This window comes from Prionailurus viverrinus, chromosome C1, assembly GCF_022837055.1.
Source record: "Prionailurus viverrinus isolate Anna chromosome C1, UM_Priviv_1.0, whole genome shotgun sequence".
Classification (NCBI taxonomy): Eukaryota; Metazoa; Chordata; class Mammalia; order Carnivora; family Felidae; genus Prionailurus; species Prionailurus viverrinus.
The window spans coordinates 149,162,346-149,182,647 of NC_062568.1; the positions used below are offsets into that span (position 1 = coordinate 149,162,346).

General features: G+C 38.0%; 1 protein-coding gene across 4 annotated transcripts in view; it reads right to left on the bottom strand.

Moving 5' to 3' along the window:
- Window positions 1-4,040: 4,040 nt before the first annotated feature.
- MIGA1 (mitoguardin 1) overlaps window positions 4,041-20,302 on the bottom strand; it is a 106,154-nt gene continuing 89,892 nt past the window's right edge. For 3 of the 4 annotated variants that reach the window (XM_047871463.1, XM_047871461.1, XM_047871464.1), the window contains 6 exons: window positions 19,593-19,679; window positions 17,206-17,304; window positions 15,050-15,184; window positions 13,336-13,389; window positions 10,917-11,033; window positions 4,041-7,713 (listed from right to left, as the gene is read on the bottom strand). In XM_047871463.1, coding sequence (XP_047727419.1) covers window positions 7,495-7,713; window positions 10,917-11,033; window positions 13,336-13,389; window positions 15,050-15,184; window positions 17,206-17,304; window positions 19,593-19,679 — 711 coding nt within the window. In that variant the 3' untranslated portion in view covers window positions 4,041-7,494. The remainder of the gene's footprint in view (window positions 7,714-10,916; window positions 11,034-13,335; window positions 13,390-15,049; window positions 15,185-17,205; window positions 17,305-19,592; window positions 19,680-20,302) is intronic. The other variant, XM_047871462.1, reaches the window with a different exon arrangement.

Here is a 20,302-nt window from a genome sequence, read left to right on the forward strand (position 1 = left end):
ATAAAAAGAAAAAAAGACTGAAATCTAGGAGTTGCCATTTTTTAATAAACATACCTCATATACCTATCATGAATCACTTGGGTTTATTCTCAAACTTGATTATATCAGTTGCACGTTATTGAAATGACATAAACATTACAAAAAGCAATAAATGTGAAAGTAAGTAATGTTTTTACAAAAGCTAGGATGAAAGCTTTGAAGACTTGATAAAGGCAAATAGATTATAAAAATTACCATCAAGCTAGGTGGGGGTAAGACAAAGTATAGAAGTGGCTACAAAATTAGAAAACTAGGGGGATTTGGCATTCATTGCTTCCCATGTAAATTTTTTCTCCTTCAAAAGTAAGGGAAACTGGAAATCCCAGATGATGATTTACATGGATAGTTTATACAACAAAGATACCTCAGAATACCAAACAGATCCATACTCGTAGTGAAGGCCTTGACCCTACATCAAATTATTGCCCAAAGAATATATATTCATTCATTTAAAGTATCTGCCTTAACTATATATAATGTATTATGATTCCCTGTGATGGTATCCAGCCACTAAGATGACCCCAAATGATCCTGCCTTTTAATGTTCACACCCTTGTGTAATGCCCTTCCGTATTGTGTCACGGTTGTCACAGTTGGTCCGGGTGATCAATAGAACACAGCACAAGTGATGATGTGCCACTTCCAAGTCTAGATTATCAAAGATACTGTGTCTTTTGTCTTGATACCGCTTGAATTGCTCACTCTGGAAGATGCCAGCAATAGTTTTAAAGACACTTATGTAGGGTCACCTGGGTGGCTCAGTCGGTTAAGCGTCCGACTTCAGCTCAGGTCACGATCTCGCGGTTCGTGAGTTCGAGCCCCGAGTCGGGCTCTGGGCTGATGGCTCAGAGCCTGGAGCCTGCTTCCGATTCTGTGTCTCCCTCTCTCTCTGCCCCTCCCCCGTTCATGCTCCGTCTCTCTCTGTCTCAAAAATAAATAAACGTTAAAAAAAAAAAAAATTTAAAGACACTTATGCAGCCAAGAGGCCCACATGGCAAGAACCTAATACCGCTTAACAACAGCCATGTAAAAAAGCAAATCTTGACGGCAAATCTTCCAGTCCGGCTCAAACCTTCAAATGGCTGCAATCTCAGGAGACGTGATAAGCCAGAACCACCAGAAACAGCCATTCCTGGATTCCTAACCCTCAGAAACTGTGAGATAATGTTTATTGTTTCAAGTTGCTAAATTCTGAGATAATTTGTTACGTAGCAGTAGATAACAAACACACCTGCTTTAAACTACCTTTTTTTTTAAGTTTATTTTGAGAGACAGAGTGGGGGAGGGGCAGAGAGACTCCCAAACAGGCTCTGCACTGTCAGCTCAGAGGCCCATGTGGGGCTCGAACTCACAAACTGTGAGATCATGACCTGAGCTGAAACCAAAGTCGGATGCTTCACCAACTGAGCCACCCAGGCTCCCCTAACCTTTTTTTTTTTTTTTGGATTTTTGAAGGAGAGAGACAGAGCACAAGTTGGGGAGGGGCAGGGAGAGAGGGAGACACAGAATCAGAAGCAGGCTCCAGGCTCTGAGCTATCAGCACAGAGCCCAATGCGGGGCTCGAACCCACAAACTGCAAGATCATGACCTGAGCCGAAGTCATACACTTAACCGACCGAGCTACCCAGGTGCCTCTAGCCTACTTTTTAAAAAAAATTTTTTTTTCAATGTTTATTTATTTTTGGGACAGAGAGAGACAGAGCATGAACGGGGGAGGGGCAGAGAGAGAGGGAGACACAGAATCGGAAACAGGCTCCAGGCTCTGAGCCATCAGCCCAGAGCCTGATGCGGGGCTCGAACTCACGGACCGCGAGATCGTGACCTGGCTGAAGTCGGACGCTTAACCAACTGCGCCACCCAGGCGCCCCTAGCCTACTTTTTTTTAAAAGAGAGACAGAGACAGAGACAGAGACAGAGAGACATAGGGAGAGAGAGAGAGAAAGAAAGACTTTTAAGCAGGCTCCACACTCAGTGTGGAGCTCAACGCAGGGCTTGATCCCATGACCTTGGGATCATGACCTAAGCCGAAATCAAGAGTTGGATGCTCAACTGAGTCACCCAGGCACTCCCCTACTTTTTTAAATTAGCCATCTCCTAACCACATTAAGGATCCAGTCCTTTTTAAAGTCTGTGGGCCTATTTTCTCACAGTGCTGTTAAATAAATAAATTTTTAAAAAATCAACAAAGTTCTGGAAGTCATATATTTCAAGTGCTTGCAAATGTCAAAGTGCTCCTCTATAGTCAAGTATTATGGTATTACTTCAAACATAGCAAATCATAAAAGTTCTGTAATCTCCTATATATAAATGTACTTTGTGAAAAGGCTTTTGTGACACACATAAGAGACAGTTAAAAGCAAAACGTTGAGGTGATATTTGATGTACCAGTTACTTTGCTATGGCTTTTAAGCAAAGAATAAGGTGTCAAAGAAGGTTTGCTTTTTTCTTCTATATTGGAATTCAGTCCTTCCCTGCCCAAATGATGAAGGTTACTTAAAGGTTTTCACTGTTCAGAGGCAGGGGTAAAAAACAACACCACCTCAGCAGACAAGAAAGCTGTGCAGCCTGATCAAAGATAGCAGCATGAGGAGAGGGAGAGATTAAAGGAGAAGACGTGGCAGGATAAAGTACTACAGAATACAGAGTATAAAAAGAAACACTTTGTAATAAAAGTCAAAAGTAGCATAAGAACAGTAGGGAAGACAGTGGGTAAACCAAATGAGTTAATAAAGACTTCCAGCAAAGCCCTACAAATAACGTAACAAGACACTGACATGCTTGCACAGACGTATTCTAAACAAACCTAAAATTTCAGAGATGTTTAAATTTTTTATTTTTGTTTACTTACGTAATCTCTACACCCAGGGTGGGGCTTGAACTCACGACCCTGAGATCAAGAATTGCGTGCCCTTCGGGGCGCCTGGGTGGCGCAGTCGGTTAAGCGTCCGACTTCAGCCAGGTCACGATCTCGCGGTCCACGAGTTCGAGCCCCGCGTCAGGCTCTGGGCTGATGGCTCAGAGCCTGGAGACTATTTCCGATTCTGTGTCTCCCTCTCTCTCTGCCCCTCCCCCGTTCATGCTCTGTCTCTCTCTGTCCCAAAAATAAATAAACGTTGAAAAAAAAAAATTTAAAAAAAAAAAAAAAAAAGAATTGCGTGCCCTTCAAACTGAGCCAGCCAGACGCCCCCAAATTCAGTGATGTTTAAAATACAAAACGTAAATTCAGGCAGCGGGATTGAGGATGGCAAGGAGGGTGCCGGATGACAAAGAAAACAGAAGCTGAGACAGAGATGCTGCCCCAGATCCCAGCCCCATTTCCACGCTGGTAAGAGAGTGACCTCGCACTTGTATGGCAGGTGCTGTTTATGTCCAGATAAACCGTTCTTTGCCGCCTGGTGCTTCCAGCGGTGTCCAGGCAACAACCCCCTCCTTGACTGACTGTATCTGAACTCTGATGAGGAAGTGGTGGGAAATGGGATGTCTGAATAGAGACAGATGCACAAACATCATTCAGATAAATTTATATTGTTTGACAGGATTGCCAATCAAAACACTTTGTTAACTGAAACACAAGTACTTGTGGGGCACCTGGGTGGCTCAGTAAGTTAAGCATCCAACTCCTGATTTCTGCTTGAGTCATGATCCCATATTGAACTCTTGCTGGGCGTTGAGCCTGGTTAAGATTCTCTCTCTCTGCCCCTCCCCCCAATTGCATGCATGCTCTCTCAAACAACAACAACAACAACAACAACAACAACAACAACAAATCCCAACTCAAGTACTTTGGCTTCACTCATCAGAAAACTGTCTTTTCTCCCACTCAGTCCATAAAGAAAACATCTACTTTGGCACTTGATTCCAACAGTTCTGCAGTGTCTGTGTTCCCTGTGCCTGTGAACGTGATCTTGCCGAGACTGAAAGTTCCTATATGTCAGGGTCTGATGAGACAAGTATGATCTTGCAAAGTATATAAGCATTGTATAAAATAGTCGATACCTCAGTAAGATGTACCGTCAGTTTTTTTTATTTGGCAGTAGTAGAAATACATCCATGTTACAGAGCTTATTTTGGCTAAAGAGCCGGTACAATTTTTTTCTGCTACAGTAGTGTTTCACTTTTACATAAATTAGTAAGTACAGTCGTTACATTTAGGAAATAGACACATTTACTAATATCAGCCAAGTAAAGATAATACATGGTTGTTCTCAAACTAAGCAAAACAATAACACAATACAATCATTAGGAACAAAGAAAGAATGCCCCTATTTCCATTAATCATAGATTATATAAATTCTTGAGTCCCAGAGAAATTTCTAAATATGATTAATCCAAGCAAAAAACAAAAGATTTGAATTCAGCCTCATTCTTATAATTACTTTGAAAGATATACTCCAAATAATTTCCTATATGTGTTCATATTAAAATAAAAGCAAATTATGTCATGAACATAATTAAAAATTTCTGATTATGAAAGGTCACAGAGAAGTATATTAAATGTTACTTTGGCATTCCTATTTCAATGTTTAAAAGGATAATAAACTAATTCTTTTGTGATGCAAATAATCACTCTTTAGGTAATCATTTAAGTAGAAAACGTGACCTCTTTTTTTTTTAATTGAAACATACTTGACACACAATGTTGCATTAGTTTCAGGTGTGAACATGTTACATCTTAAGGCAAGAGAAAGTTTGTAAATATTTTTTTATAAAGTCAGATAATTTAACAATAGCATCAAAATAAAGGGATGCAAATAAACAGTACTTTTTTCTGAGAGAAAGTTTTTTGAAGCTGACTGTAACAGGATGAAAAACTTGGCTTCTTTTAAATAAAAAAGTAATGTCAGTTTGATATTTAATAAATGTATTATAAGCCTTCGAGAAGAACTAACTAGACTTTTAGTTGAACAAAAACATAGAGAAACCAAAATAGAAAAAAAGTTAGCAAATATAAATCACCTGAACACTGACTGATCTTTTTTCTTCCAGAAAACAGGAAGAAAAAGCCATTTTCTCGGATGATTTCAAGGCCCTTAGCATATACACAGGGGAGTGGATGTTACTAGGACTCATGATGGCAATGTTAAGTGTCAAACAGGGTTCCTTCCTAAGAGGCTCTAGACTAGTTTAATCCTTTTTTATTATTACAACATTGTTTTAGCTGTTTACCCCAATATCAAGGCAAACTGAAACTGGTACATATGTGTTAAGCACTCTTCTGTGGTCAGAAACTGTTTTTGAGAGATGTTTCTTTTAAAAAGTTCAAGTTTCTTCCCTTACAATAGAGAGGTTTTTCCTATACTTACTACCCTGAAGTTCTACTTGGTCACTCTTGTCTCTTTCATCAAAGGCCACAAAGAAGCATTTTGCTAAAATAGTAGCTACACAACTGACAAGAAACTAATCAAACTCACTGATTTTGAGAAACCAACCTCTTGAATATGGGTGGCTTTTTTTTTTTTAAGGTGAAAAGTAAAAGAGAAGATAAAACACCTTCTGGAAAGCTATTCATCTTATCTGATGAAATAAACTCCCCAGAGTCATCTTATGTAATAGCAGCATTATTAAATAGTGCAATTCTTCAAAATAGGTTTAAAATAATATCTTCCTCAACTAAAAAAGTAATTAAGTTTACTTCTAGCTTTGTTTGTAAAATCACAGCTTAGAACATTTAGCCTCCCTCTCCCCCCGCAAACAGGAAGATTAATATAAGCAATAATTGTCCTGTCTACACAATGATGGGAGAGTGTGTGTGTGTGTGTGTGTGTGTGTGTGTGTGTGTATACACGTGTGAATCATTCGAGGCCAGGGGTACCTCAACAAGAAACTAAAAATACAAGAGATGAATTAAAAAATAAAACAACACATAATGGAATTTTTAGTTTTGATACTTCTAATGATATTCCTCCATCAATAATAAAAGTTATGAATAGCCAGTTGTTAAATTACGAATATATGTAAGAAAGGTCAGGAGCTGAATATCAGAGCAATATTTCATACTGTTTAACGCTCTAACCCACATATTATGGAACACAGTAACATGAAAACAGCATAAAGATTCTGAAACTCATATTTCGTAACCAATAGTACATAAATATGGCACATATGTAAATTTAAAACCTTAAAAGATTATGCTTTCCTCCTCACTTTTCATTTTCTACTTATTAATCAGAAACTAGGCACTTTAATCTAAAAATTCATTTTTAAAAAATATACTTTAGATCTTTCTGGGTAACTCACTCCTAAAATAAATAAAGCCCATCTCAGGAGCATAATCAATGAATCCCAATCCATTGATTTGCTGAGTGAGCCACTTTAAATAAGTGGTATATGATTTAGACACAAAATTAATACAGCTCTGAATGTATCTAATATACCCTGAAGAACCCCTCATATGAACAAGCCATTTGTTCATCTATTTATCATAAAGGACATGAAATATACTTCCATGCCATTAAAAAATATTTTGTTCAACTCAGGGGGAAAAAAACCTTTAAGACCTCACTAAGATTCAAAGTATGAATATTTTAAAAATAGGGGCATAATATGACAAACCCCCAGTGTGCTACGTTATGTAGAAGGAGAAAGGAGAAAGGAGAAATTATTTTACTGTATCCAGATTAATACCTTCAGATATTCACTGGGAGACAGTCTCAAAACTACAGACACAAAAAATCTTAATTACCTCTCACAGTTAATAAATGTTATCTTTTTAATCAATATTCATTCAAAGGAAAATGCTCTAATCTATAAAAAGATAAAAGAAATTTCTTCAGTCTCTATTCTAACTTATAGGCCCAACAATAATATATTTTGGAAACTGCAGTAAATCTAATGTAAACTTCTCAGTGTCAATTCATTTAAGTGTTTTATAAGATAGCCATGACAATTTCTTTGATTCAAACATAAGCGAATGCACAAGCAATAATGTAAGCAGTACATATTAAACACCACTACTGCCCAAACTTGATTAAACAATGAATAACTTTACAATGAAAAATACATTTTCAGGCAAAGTTAAACTTGTTGACACAAGGAGTAATATATTCTTACATATGTGGGCCACAAAGGTCTTGGCTAAAGTGTATATTTTCAAGGTGCAAAGCATAAAAACAGAGCTTTTGAAAATGATACTGGACATTGCAGACAGCTTCAAGACGACATATCAATTAACTCCCAAGTACTGGTTTCAATTCAAGCAGTTTTTCTGTAAAATATATAACATTTCACCACACTTAAATTATTACCTAAAGACTAGAAAACATCATTTTGGGTACAGTACACAGGGATTCAATGACAGAACTTCTGTGTAAATATAGTAGGATCACTCGTTCTTTCCTAGATTTTCTTTTCTCTCCCTGAGTCCATATCCCCCAATTCCTTATAACGTGTGTTACAAAATCAATAGTTACCTTAAATATTTCATAGCACACTCAAGTTGTATGGTTTTTATGGTACTTATTGTACTTTGGCTTCCAACAGGCCACTGGACATAACATGACCATGACTACTTATACAACTACTTGTATGCCTCAGTGCGTCAGCCCCAAGATAGGCCAGTAAGAGTTCAGTGCGGCGAATAAGTAACTGCATGAGGTCTTCGGCCAAAGTCTCTATACTGGAATAGCGCACCTTCTCGAAGTCAAAAATGTCTTTGAGAAAGAAAAGAACTTGATTCTGGAAAATGAACACAAAACAGGTTGGTACTTAACAGACCAAAAGTGTATTAATCTAAATAGCTACAAATATTGTAACAAGCGTTGAATTAGTAGTCAGAAGACCTGACTCCAGTGCTAGTTCCACATCCACTGGAAAAGGGACCTTGTACAAATGCTTAAACCTTTCCTGGGTCTCATTCTTTTTCTGTAAAATAAGGGATAATACTACTTGTTCTCTGTACCACTCAGAGCCGACATGATGATGAAAAAGAAATAATGTATGGGAAATGCCTGTAAACCCTGAAAGTACTATATAAATTTAAGAGGCTATTGTTAATTCTTTCCCATTAACCGATGTTTTCATTGTTACCTCTGAACACTGGTACGAACTTTAAGATAGAAGAGTAAACTATTTCCCATAATTGTAACTCTTACTTTTTTCAATTAATTAAATTATTTATTTTTGAGAGAGAGGAGTGGGGGGAGACAGAGAATCCCAAGCAGGCTCCACACTGAGAGCATGAAGCCTGATGCAGGGCTTGAACTCACAAACCGTGAGATCATGACCTAAACTGAAACCAAGAGTCGACACTTAGCCAACTGAGCCACCCAGGAGCCCCACTTTTAAGTTTCAAGTATGTATTTTTCTGTACCTAAAAAACTTAAGATAGATGAAAAATAAAAATTTCAGATTTCAAATAGAAAGATCACGAAAGATATTTCATTTCAGTAAGTTAATACTTACGCTGAAACCCATTTTTTTTTAAATTGATGCATAGTTGACATACAGTGTTATATTAATTTCAGGTGTACAACACAATGATTCAACAAGTCTGTACATTACTCAGTGCTCACCAAGGTAAGTGTAGTCACCACCTGTCACCATACAATGTTATTACAATATTATTGACTATATTCCCTATGTTGTACTTTTCATCTCCGTGACTTATTTATTTTATAACTGGAAGTTTCTACCTCTTAATCCCCTTCACCTATTTCGCCCAGCCTCCCAATTCCTTCCCCTCTGGCAACCCCCAGTTGGTTCCCTGTATTTATTTACTTAAGATTTTCTTTTTTAAGTAATCTACACCCAACGAAGGGCTGGAACTCACAATCCCAAGATCAAGAGTTGTATGCTCTACCAACTGAGCCAGCCAGGTACCACTCTGTATTTATGATTCTATTTGGTTTTTTGTTTGTTCATTTGCTTTGTTTTTGGTTTCCACACATAAGTGAAACCATATGGCATCTGTCTTTCTCTGGCTGACATATTTCACTTAGCATGATACCCTCTAGGTCCATCCATGCTGTTGAAAATAGTAAAATCTCATCCTTTTTTTTCCCGAAACTCAATTTAGGTAAGTTGTATACTACTAAGTATTAAGTCTCAGCCTGTTATGCCATGATGGGAGAAAAAAAGTAATTCCAAAGAACTAAAGTAGTTCCAAAGAACTAAAAAATAGAAATACTTACTTTCTATCCTACAAAAACCAAATGTTAAGAAGTACTAAGAAGGCATGTTTCATAAATTTGGTTGACTTTATACCTGGACAAATCGTTAGCAATCATCTCTAGCAATCTTAGAGATGAAGAAAAGGAGGACAGAGCATGATTTGCCCACAGTCAGACTGTTCATTAATGACAAACTTAATTCCCAGTCCAAATTTTTCCAAGAAACACATACATTTGGGAGTTCAAGAAAACTAGTCAAAAATTGATCAGTTTTGAATGACAGTAAAATAAGTATTTCCTAAACATTTACATAAATGCTACATTAACAGCACAAAAACATAATAATTTAAATTTTTCTTTATTTTTCTGTAACAGTTTTTTTTTTTTTTACCGTTTTATTATTTATTTTTGAGAGAGAGAGAGAGAGAGAGAGAGAGAGAGAGAGAGACAGAGTGTAAGCCAGGGAGGGGCAGAGAGAGAGGGAGACCCAGAATCCGAAACAGGCTCCAGGCTCTGAGCGGTCAGCACAGAGCCCGATGCGGGGCTTGAACTCACGGACCACGAGATTATGACCTGAGCTGAAGTAGGACGCTTAACCAACTGAGCCACCCAGGTGCCCCAGTTTTGTGGTTTTTTTTTTTTTTTTTTTTTTTTTTTTTTACCATTTTATTATTATTTATATTTGAGAGAGAGAGAGAGACAGAGTGTAAGCTAGGGAGAGGCAGAGAGAGAGGGAGACTCAGAATCCGAAGCAGGCTCCAGGCTCTGGGCTGTCAACACAGAGCCTGACACAGGGCTCAAACTCATGAACCGTGAAATCATGACCTGAGCCAAAGTCAGATGCTTAACCGACTGAGCCACTCAGGTGTCCCAATAATTTAACTTTAAATCATCAGTCTAGTGAAACACCCAAACTTACAAACATCAAAAACTTTCAAATTCACTTGATTATGTTTACTTTTATTTGCTCCTTGAAACTCAGCTTAGATTCAAGACTATTAAATGGTTGAGACTTGGGGTGCCTGAGTGGCTCAGTCAGTTGAGTGTGTGACTCTTGATTTTGGCTCAGGTCATGACCTCATGGTTCATGGGATCGAGCCCCATGCTGGGCTCTGTGCTGACAGTGCAGAGCCTGCCTGGGATTCTCTCTCTGCCTCTCTCCTGCTTGCATTCTCTCTCTCTCTCTCTCTCTCTTATTCTCTCTCAAAATAAATAACTAAACGTAAAAAAAAAAAAAAAAAAAAAAAAAAAAAGACTTTTCTTGGCACTGTGCCAGGCATAGAATTCTGCAGTACACTGTAACTTGTGTTCTGGCAAACTGCTGGCATTGGGATACAACCTTAAACTTTCGTGTTATTTCTCGCAACTAGGGTTCTATCATTCATGTTAACCTGGAACAGAACTTACCTCTAAATTGCCTACATGTGCAATAAAGACCGATATTTGCTTTTTATCAATTTCAAAAGGGTCTAGAGATGAAGAACAACTGTCTGCAGCAACTTGACTATAACATGGTAACACCATACACACACGTCTCCATTATAGACAGAATTGAATTGATAAGGTGAATGGACTTACGGAATCTACTCCAGGATAAAGCACCAAATCTATATAATAATGTTCCACTGGCATTTAAACACTGAATTTAGGTGACTTTTATAACTTTACCTTTTTTTAACATTCTTTTTTTTCTACAAAAGCAAAAGCAAAACAGAACAAAACTTACCTGCTTTTTGATTTAGAAAAAAATGATTCAATGGCTGAACATACCTTAAAGAAGCAACATAAATCATACAGAGAATTTCTAGGACCCAAAAAGCCCCAGGCTAGGACAGGGCTGATTTGCTCGCAAATGGCATAAAAATGGGCAAAAAATCCATCTGGGATCTGTTGGGAAGTAAATGAGAATCAAATTATTTTCATCTTCTTGAATTAGCTATCTCTAGTAGAGAAACTTAAATTCCTACCCATTACATGACCAGCTCTTTTTGAGGGCAGACCAAGTCTACTAAGGAAGTGAATAAGCTTACAAGTAACTTTTAGAGTCACAAAATGTTTTATGAAACCATTCTAGCCAATGGTTTCAAATGTGCTGAGGAACATTATTTCTTGAAGGCATTTTCACCTCATAAAAATACTTCATAAAAAAGCAATCATATGAGTGTTATAACCAAGCAATAACAAGAATGCCACGGTGTTCCTCAGCAGTGAAATTTTTAGGATGAATGAGATGACCAGGGTTTCAGTTATTAAACAGTTCTACTCAACCACTTAATTAGATTATCTGAAAAAGACCAAAATGATTTTTAAATGAGTAAGCACACAAATATGCTTATTAGAATCCTAACTTTTGGTTGAGGAACCAGATATTACCGAGGCATTTAATTGTGTAATGACCTCTTCTTGTGCGATAGTAACATACACAGTTGTAATTTAGGAACCTCTCCAAGTTTATTAACAACCTTCTGAAATCCTGGGGAATTTGTCACATAGCATCAACTGGGGATAACTGTGCTTCAAGATTCTGTTTCCTGGAGGGGCGCCTGGGTGGCGCAGTCGGTTAAGCGTCCGACTTCAGCCAGGTCACGATCTCGCGGTCCGTGAGTTCGAGCCCCGCATCGGGCTCTGGGCTGCCGGCTCACAGCCTGGAGCCTGTTTCCGATTCTGTGTCTCCCTCTCTCTCTGCCCCTCCCCCGCTCATGCTCTGTCTCTCTCTGTCCCAAAAATAAATAAACGTTGAAAAAAAAAAATTTTAAAAATAAAAAATAAAAAAAAGATTCTGTTTCCTGGAGGGGTTATTTTCTATTTTATAGGCTCCAAAATGTCTTCTGAACATCAATTTAAAGAATGTAGATATTGTAACAGCAATCACCATTTAACGAGTACCCATTATATTCCAGATAATGTGCGAGGTTCTGTTTAATCTAATAGAAAGTTTCTGAAAAAGGAGGTTGTGTTAACATCATTTTTTTTTTTAATTTTTTTTTTAATGTTTATTTATTTTTGGGACAGAGAGAGACAGAGCATGAACGGGGGAGGGGCAGAGAGAGAGGGAGACACAGAATCGGAAGCAGGCTCCAGGCTCTGAGCCATCAGCCCAGAGCCTGATGCGGGGCTCGAACTCACGGACCGTGAGATCGTGACCTGAGCCGAAGTTGGACGCTCAACCGACTGAGCCACCCAGGCGCCCCTAACATCATTTTAATCATGTAGAAAGTGATACTTTGGAGGAGTTAAGTAACCTGTCCTAAATCACACAGAGCTAACCAGTGAAGGCCAAAAAGTTATGAGGGATGCACTCAAGTTATCATTCAGTCTGAGAGGTTCTGCATATATTAAAATTCTAAATCCCATAGACTATACTAGGAGTTCAGACAGGTAGGACATTAGCATGGGGTGAAATACAAGTAATAATGTGAGCTGAACTCAACAATAGGCAAGATGTATTAAACACAGAGGATAGAGCATGGCATTCCAGTAACAGAAAACAGTTCCACAGGAGGTGAGATATATAGGTATCTGCGGATATGGGCAGGAGACTAGACTAAGGCACAAGATTTATGCTAAGAAGAAATAAAGTTAGATATGTTATTGTTGTCATGATTATTATGGTAACCAGCATTTATTAAATTCGTTTTTGTATTTGCTCTTTATTTTATGTTTAAATGAAGCTGGTTGATATTATCTCATTTCACCTTTACAGCAACCCTATGGGCTAGGCACCAACTCCATCCTGCAAAAGGGAGAACTGGAGCTCAGCAGATAGTCAGGAACTGCCCGAGGTCATAATATCTGGTGAGAGAATTAAGCCCAAGTCTACAAGTCAGCTCCCTAGCCCCAAACCAGTGTTTCTCAAACATCTGAGTTTATAATCATCATTTGGAAAGCTTGTTCAAAACACAGGGTCTCTGGAATCATTTTAAACAAAAATTATTCAAATACGTGGTCCCCAGAACTACTTAAAAAATTCTATCTGAGCCATTTCTAACCCTAAACTCTTTCCCACATAGTGGAAATCCCATGGCTGCCTCAAGAGGGAGAAGGACTTCAAAACAGGAGAGGCCGACCCAGTACCAGCAAGCCATTCACCCAGCTTGAGGGGCCGTCCTTATGAGCTGCTGCCCCACTTGAGGACTGACAGGAGCCCCAAATCACTCAACAAAGAGGTCTAAGGCACAATGAAATTTACCTTCATCTGTTGCCTTTTCTGTTTCAGCACTGACCAACAACTTGAAGCCACAGCCTAGATAAATGCAGACGAGAAAAAGCAGGACTTAAATTTATAACTATATAAACTTTGCATTAGGAGTGATTTTTATTAGAAATTAATAGGTTATAAGTCTAAAATGTTCAAAGCATTTTAGTTTTGATAACTAGTCCAGGTTCCTTCTACTGTTTCTAAATAATAATGAAAAGATATTTTGTTTTTATAAACTTTAAAATCAAATGCAAAGACACTGAAGGAAAAAGGTTAAACCCTGATACCAGAAACTTGGTAACCATAGTTCGACTCTCAGAGTTCTTCAATTCTGTTCCGATGGGAAAAGAATGAAAATGAAAATATGTGTACACAGATACACATATACAACAATTGTTTTATGTGTAATAATGAAGACAAAGTAATTTTTTTTTCTTCAAGAATAGTACTGCTGGAGGGGCGCCTGGGTGGCTCAGTCGGTTGAGCGTCTGACTTCGGCTCAGGTCATGGTCTCATAGCTTGTAAGTTCGAGCCCTGCATCAGGCTCTGTGCTGACAGCTCGGAGCCTGGAGCCTGCTTCAGATTCAGTGCCTTCCTCTCTCTCTGCCCCAACCCACTAGCATTCTGTCTCTCTCTCTCTCAAAAAGAAATAAACATTTTAAAAAAATTAAAAAAAAAAAAGAATAGTACTGCTGGAAATAGCTGTGGGTGGAGCTAAAAGTTTTATTCTAATAAAGAAATAAGAAAACAACCTTAATGATAGGGACTAAAACACCCAAGTGGATCTTAAAGAAATCTGGCATGGCCCAACTTTGATCAAGGTCACCTTATCAAATCAGTTACAGAAATGGGAGAACATGTACCTTTTATAGTTAAAGCACATTTTAAGGGAAAAGTGGATTTATTAAAAATGCTTTAAAATATAGTGGCAGGAATTTCCAAAATAATTGTAAAACAGGCAGCTGGGACATTTCTTAAAAGGCATTCAAATTGCATCATTGCATTGAATATCTATTCCACCTGCTTCCAGGTACACACTTAAAACACAACAAAGAAACAATGTCAGATAGAGATTTGAATACAAAAAAACAAGAGAAACTGAAAACATTTAAAGTACAGAATACAGTTTAAACTTGTTTTATTTTTGCATATGCCTATTTCTTTTCCTCCCCTAATTTTTAAAAACTTTTTACAAATTTTTCATTTTTAAGTTATTTCTACACCCAATGTGGGGATTGAACTCACAACCCCAATATCAAGAGTCACATGCTCTACCGGCTGAGCCAGCCAGGCGCCCCTTTCTCCCCTAATTTTTGATATTATTTGAGAACATGAATCTCCAGATTTTCCTCTAAGAAATACATACTGTCTGTTTACAACCGCTATATCTCAGTTTGGTCATAGAGACAGTTCAGTTACAATTTTTGGTTAGGCCTGAACGAGTCTGAAGCCTGAGTTTATTTCGAGATCTGAAGAAATACTGGGTCCTCCAGGTCAAGAGAGGGACTGACAGAAGAGCCAAAGAGCAATTTCATCTGAAGATACAGTGTATCATACACGTCTGATCCCAATATCAAAGAATGAGCTCAGTTTCCATACTAGTCATTCTATAGGTAGATATATAAATAAATCCTATTAATCTTCCCGGTTCTGACCATTTTTCATCAAATTGAAATGGTTGAGAAAAAGGAAAACCACCACTTACAGTTTCTTTGAAGGAGGAGTTTAGCCAGCGATTATTTACTACATTCTGTATGGATGTGGGTGGGTTTTCTAAATCTTCAAAGGAATCCATTAATATAAAATCCAGAACAACATCATAAAAATTTAGATTTTTCACCTGCATTAAATTATGAGTTAAAACACGAATTATTGTTACACAGAACTGAAAAAAAGTCTGAGCCAGGGCTTCATGCTTTGTAACAGCAGGGTGGTTTTAGTTGAATCAGATTATATCTCTGACAAAAAAGAGGAAGAGGAGACACAAATATGAAAACAACTGACCACCAGAAATTATAATTCACATAAAACAGCTGTTCCTTCCTAGATCCCATCAGGTGAAATTAACCTCTCCTTCACTGTATTCTAGGAGTCCTTTGTTCATGCTTTTATTATGGCATTCACAATGCTCAGCTCACTTTGTTATTTAGTTACTGGGATGTCTGCCCATCTTCCCCAGCACATCGTGAGCCTCTTGCTCCTTCATCTGCTCATGCATGTTGTGTTGTACCACACACCTGTACCAGGTGCTCAAACTTCTACAGCAACCGAATTACATGCTTAGAATTTAGTGGAGAAAACAGACAGCCACTAATAATTCCACAAATACACAATTATAAACTGTGATAAACCCAGTAAAGGAAAAAGTACAAGGTACTATGAGCGCTTATGATGGAGATGCTAATCTAGACTAGATGTCAGAGAGGGCTTTCTTTAGGGAGCAAGGCATCCCAGGTACAGGAAATACCGTCAAAGCATTTAAAGTAAAAAGGAACACAGTGGTGTGGAGTCAAAAAAAATCACCGAAAATGTGCTGCAATCTCTATAGCAAAGAGCACAGGGGCAAGTGGCTGGAGAGAAGAAGGAAGTGCTAGGTCCATGTGAATGATCCGAAGTTTATTTAGTCTTTTGGAGAGGCAGTGGTGGAGAGGAGATGGACGCTCAGATCTGCATTTTTAAAAGACTGGCAGCAACATGGAGAGGAGAGGAGAAAAGGTGATGGGGGGCGGGAGGGGTAGTAAGCGGATCCAGGAATGCAAAGACTCTTAAGTAGTCCAGGGAAAAGAGTAGTTGCTCAGGCTACAATGGCGCTGGCAAGATTAGAGAGAAGCTGAAGAAAGCAAAAATATTTAGGGGTTAAAACTGACCAAACTTAATCATAAATATGACAGAGCACACAAGGACCAGGGAGGTGTGAGGGAGGAGTCCCAGGTTCTGGCCCGCACAACTGCATGGATACCAATTCCTTCACCGAGTGAGGAAACACCACAAAAAGAAAGATTATGTCTCTCTGTCCGTGTACCGACGGGTTTCTCTGCCTAGAAAGCCTTTCAGCCCCTTGCGAACTCATTCTTTAAACTTCTGTTACAACAAAATGTTCCAGGTTCATCATGTACTTGACCTATCTATCCCAGTGCTGATATCAGACATTTTTCTAAGGAGTTCTCCTTCCTTTCAGTGAAGAGTACTTAGAAGCCAAGCTCCATGTGCTAGGAGTAATTTCTTTTGAGGTGTTGCTGCTCCCAAATCCTCTCAGTAAACAGAACTAGAAACTATATGTATGCTTATATATATGCAAACCTTTGTATTTATTTCCCCATCCGTCTGTCTGGCTGGCTGGCTGTCTATCTATCTGGTAAACTAAAATCCACACGGACAGCTCCAACTCCAATCCGAGCTTTTTATACTTTCCTTTTGTGACAGTGAGAAACCTGGCTCCCATTATTCTCAATATATTTAATTATTTGTTTGATCCTGGCCTCTCTAAGCAGTCTGTTGTCCCATTGAAAATCATCCTTGCACAGGCCACCATAACCATTCTGCTAGGGCCTTCTCATTGATGAAGGAAGGAAGGAAAAAAGGAAGGAAGGAAGGAAGGAAGGAAGGAAAGAAAAAGGAAGGAAAGAAGGAAGGAAGAAGGAAGGAACGAATGAATGATGAGCTTAAAAAAACAATCATTTTCAACTATTGCCCCAAAGTATAAAGACTGTGGTTGCTATTGTTTATGACTGTCATAACCGCTATCACATAATTGGTTTTACTGTCATTTAACAAGGACAAGGAAACAGTGGCCTCAGATAATGTAAATATTATATGTATATAACTAAGGGGAATGAATATTATAAAAAAATTGAAACTTACTCCTCTAGCAGCAAGTTCCATTTCAGTACTATCCCAGTGATCAGTCTGCTCTAAAAAATAGATCATCTCATCAAAAACATCTTCAAACTTCTTTGGATTCTGCAGAAGAAAACACATTTTAATCCTAAACTTAATTTTATAACAAGGCTCAAGCCTACAAAGTAAATGAGTTACTCTTCAAGTATGTTTGTTAGATCTTTATTCTGTTAAGTAACTGAATTAAAATATATTTTCAAGGTATGACATATTCACTTGGTTTAATATATTTTTGTTCCAACATTTGGCAGGAGCCAAGACTAAGAACATTAGTAACATGTCATAAGCAAACTGCTTACTCATCAAATATGTATGCCAACTTAGGTCAGTTCTTGAAACGAAAACTTGGTTACAGTAGATACTATGTGATGCTTTTGATGCGGTTCTACTCCTCTTGGGGAAAGTCTAGTTGAAATCACTGGGTTTAATCTGTCATGGGAACGCCAAGGAAGCAACATAAGATTTACATTGGGAATTGCAAGTAGTTAATATCACCTTATATTTATTTTGCACTTATCTTTTTATTTATTTAATTTTTTTTTTATTTTTGACAGACAGAGAGAGAGCATGAGCAGGGGAGGGGCAGAGACAGACGGAGACACAGAATCCAAAGCAGGCTCCAGGCTCTGAGCTGTCAGCACAGAGCCCAACGCGGGGCTCGAACTCATGAACAGTGAGATCATAACCTGAGCCGAAACCAAGAGTAGGATGCTTAAGCGACTGAGCCACCCAGGCGCCCCTCCACTTAACTTAAAAAAAAATTTTTTTTTAATGTTTATTTATTTTGGGGAGGGAGAGAGAGCGTACGCGAGTGTGAGTGGAGGAGGGGTAGAGAAAGAGGGAGACACAGAATCCGAAGTAGGCCCCAGGCTCAGAGCTGTCAGCACAGAGCCCAATGTGGAGCTCAAACTCATGAATTGTGAGATCATGACCTGAGCTGAAGGTGGACACTCAACTGACTGAGCCACCCAGGTGCCCCTCCACTTATCTTTTAATTAATCATCATAAGAACCCTCTGAATGGTGTACCATAAATATAATTCTATTATACAAATGAAGTAATTGAGGTTCAAAAGAAGTGGGTTACTCTTGCATTATTGGTGGGAATGCAAACTGGTGCAGCCACTCTGGAAAACAGTGTGGAGGTTCCTCAAAAAATTAAAAATAGAACTAACCTATGACCCAGCAATAGCACTACTACTAATTTATCCAAAAGATACAGGAGTGCTGATTCATAGGGGTACATGTGCCCCAATGTTTATAGCAGCACTATCAACAATAGCCATATTATGGAAAGAACCCAAATGTCCATCAACTGATGAATGGATAAAGAAGATGTGGTATATAGATACAATGGAATACTACTTGGCAATAGAAAAGAATGAAATCTTGCCATTTGCAACAATGTGGATGGAACTGGAGGGTATTATGCTAAGTGAAATATGTCAGTCAGAGAAAGACAGAGATCATATGTTTTCACTCATATGTGGAAGCTGAGAAACTCAACAGAAGACCATGGGGGAAGGAAAAGAAAGAAAAAGTTACCATAAGAGACTTTTAAATACAGAGAACAAACTGAGAGTGGAAGGGGGTGGGGAGGTGGGGAGGCAGGAGGGGCAGGGAAAATGGGTGATGGGCATTGAGGAGGATACTTGTTGGGATGAGCACTGGGTGTTGTATGTAAGTGATGAAACATGGGAATGTACTCCCGATGCCAAGAGCACACTGTATATGTTGCATGTTAGCTAACTTGACAATAAAGTATTTAAAAAAAAAAGAATTGGGTCAGAAAACCAAGTGTTCCAAGTGGCTCAAGAAAGGCCTGTTTTATTTGATTTTTTCTCAACATGTGGACACAGCTTGCATAAAGGGAAGTGGTTCCTTACAGTCTTCATGAAGTTCTTGTGATTGCTCTGCCTCATTTAGTCCCATGAGTAGGAATAAGAGGCAACTCCATTTGTATTCCCAGATTTCTGAGACCTATTCTATTTCCTAGAACTTTACCGACCAGGATTTGAGGGAAGAGACAAAGTATTAGAAATAATAATAGTGGTAGTTGTAGTATATCTAATGATGACTCTCAACATGACATTCATAGACTTTCAGCAAACTGGGAATAATTTATGAGCAACAACTTGATTAAAATAGTGTAGACTTCATACACAGAAACTAAATCAACCCAAGAAGAAATCATGCTCTTTGGTAATTTATTTTTATTACTTTATTTTTAGTATGTGAACCTTTGCAACAATCTGCAAAAACTTTTTCTTCGATTAAAAATTCAATGTACTGTAATCTTCAGTTCAAATGAAACAAGAACAATAAAAAAACTTGCCAACAAAACAAGTTTACCTTTCGTGCTTTCACAATTAATGCTGACAAAATTTTCCTTCCACTCTCAGCAAGGAATATCCTGTTGGCTGTTTCCGAAAGTATTACCTGAAAAAACATTCAACCCCAAAGAAAAAAAGAACCAATAATTAATCTGAATGGACATTTGATTCTATAGCACATCTATGCATAAACAACCCTGATACAGTCAATGCATTGGATGCGGCACTATCTCTGCAGGTAGACCACAGAGAATGTTGTAATTTACTAAAATAAAAAGAGCTCTTGAAGCCTATAATCAAAAAAGATTAAAAGGAAATATGAATTTAAATTCTGTTCGATATTAGAAAATCCAAAATAAATGTTATATAGTCCCCAAAACATAGAAAAATAAAGATACTTTTTTTTCTTAAATGATTTTATTTCATTTTAGGAAATCAATGATTTTACAACTGATTCAAATAAAAAAACAATCTAGAAAACACACTAATTGATAATAAGAAAGGATTTCTATTTTACGTAGCCATTTGTACACATCTCCAGTATCAAAATACCCTGTTTGACAAAGTGTGGTGGACCTGGGGAACCATGGCAGAGGACAAAGATAAATGAAGACAAATGAAAGGAAATAGCAGCCAGGAAAAACAAATTTAGATTTTATATTTGCCATTAAAAATAAGGATAACGAAGAGCAAAGAGCTGTTCTGTTTATATACAGCTGGACTCTATAG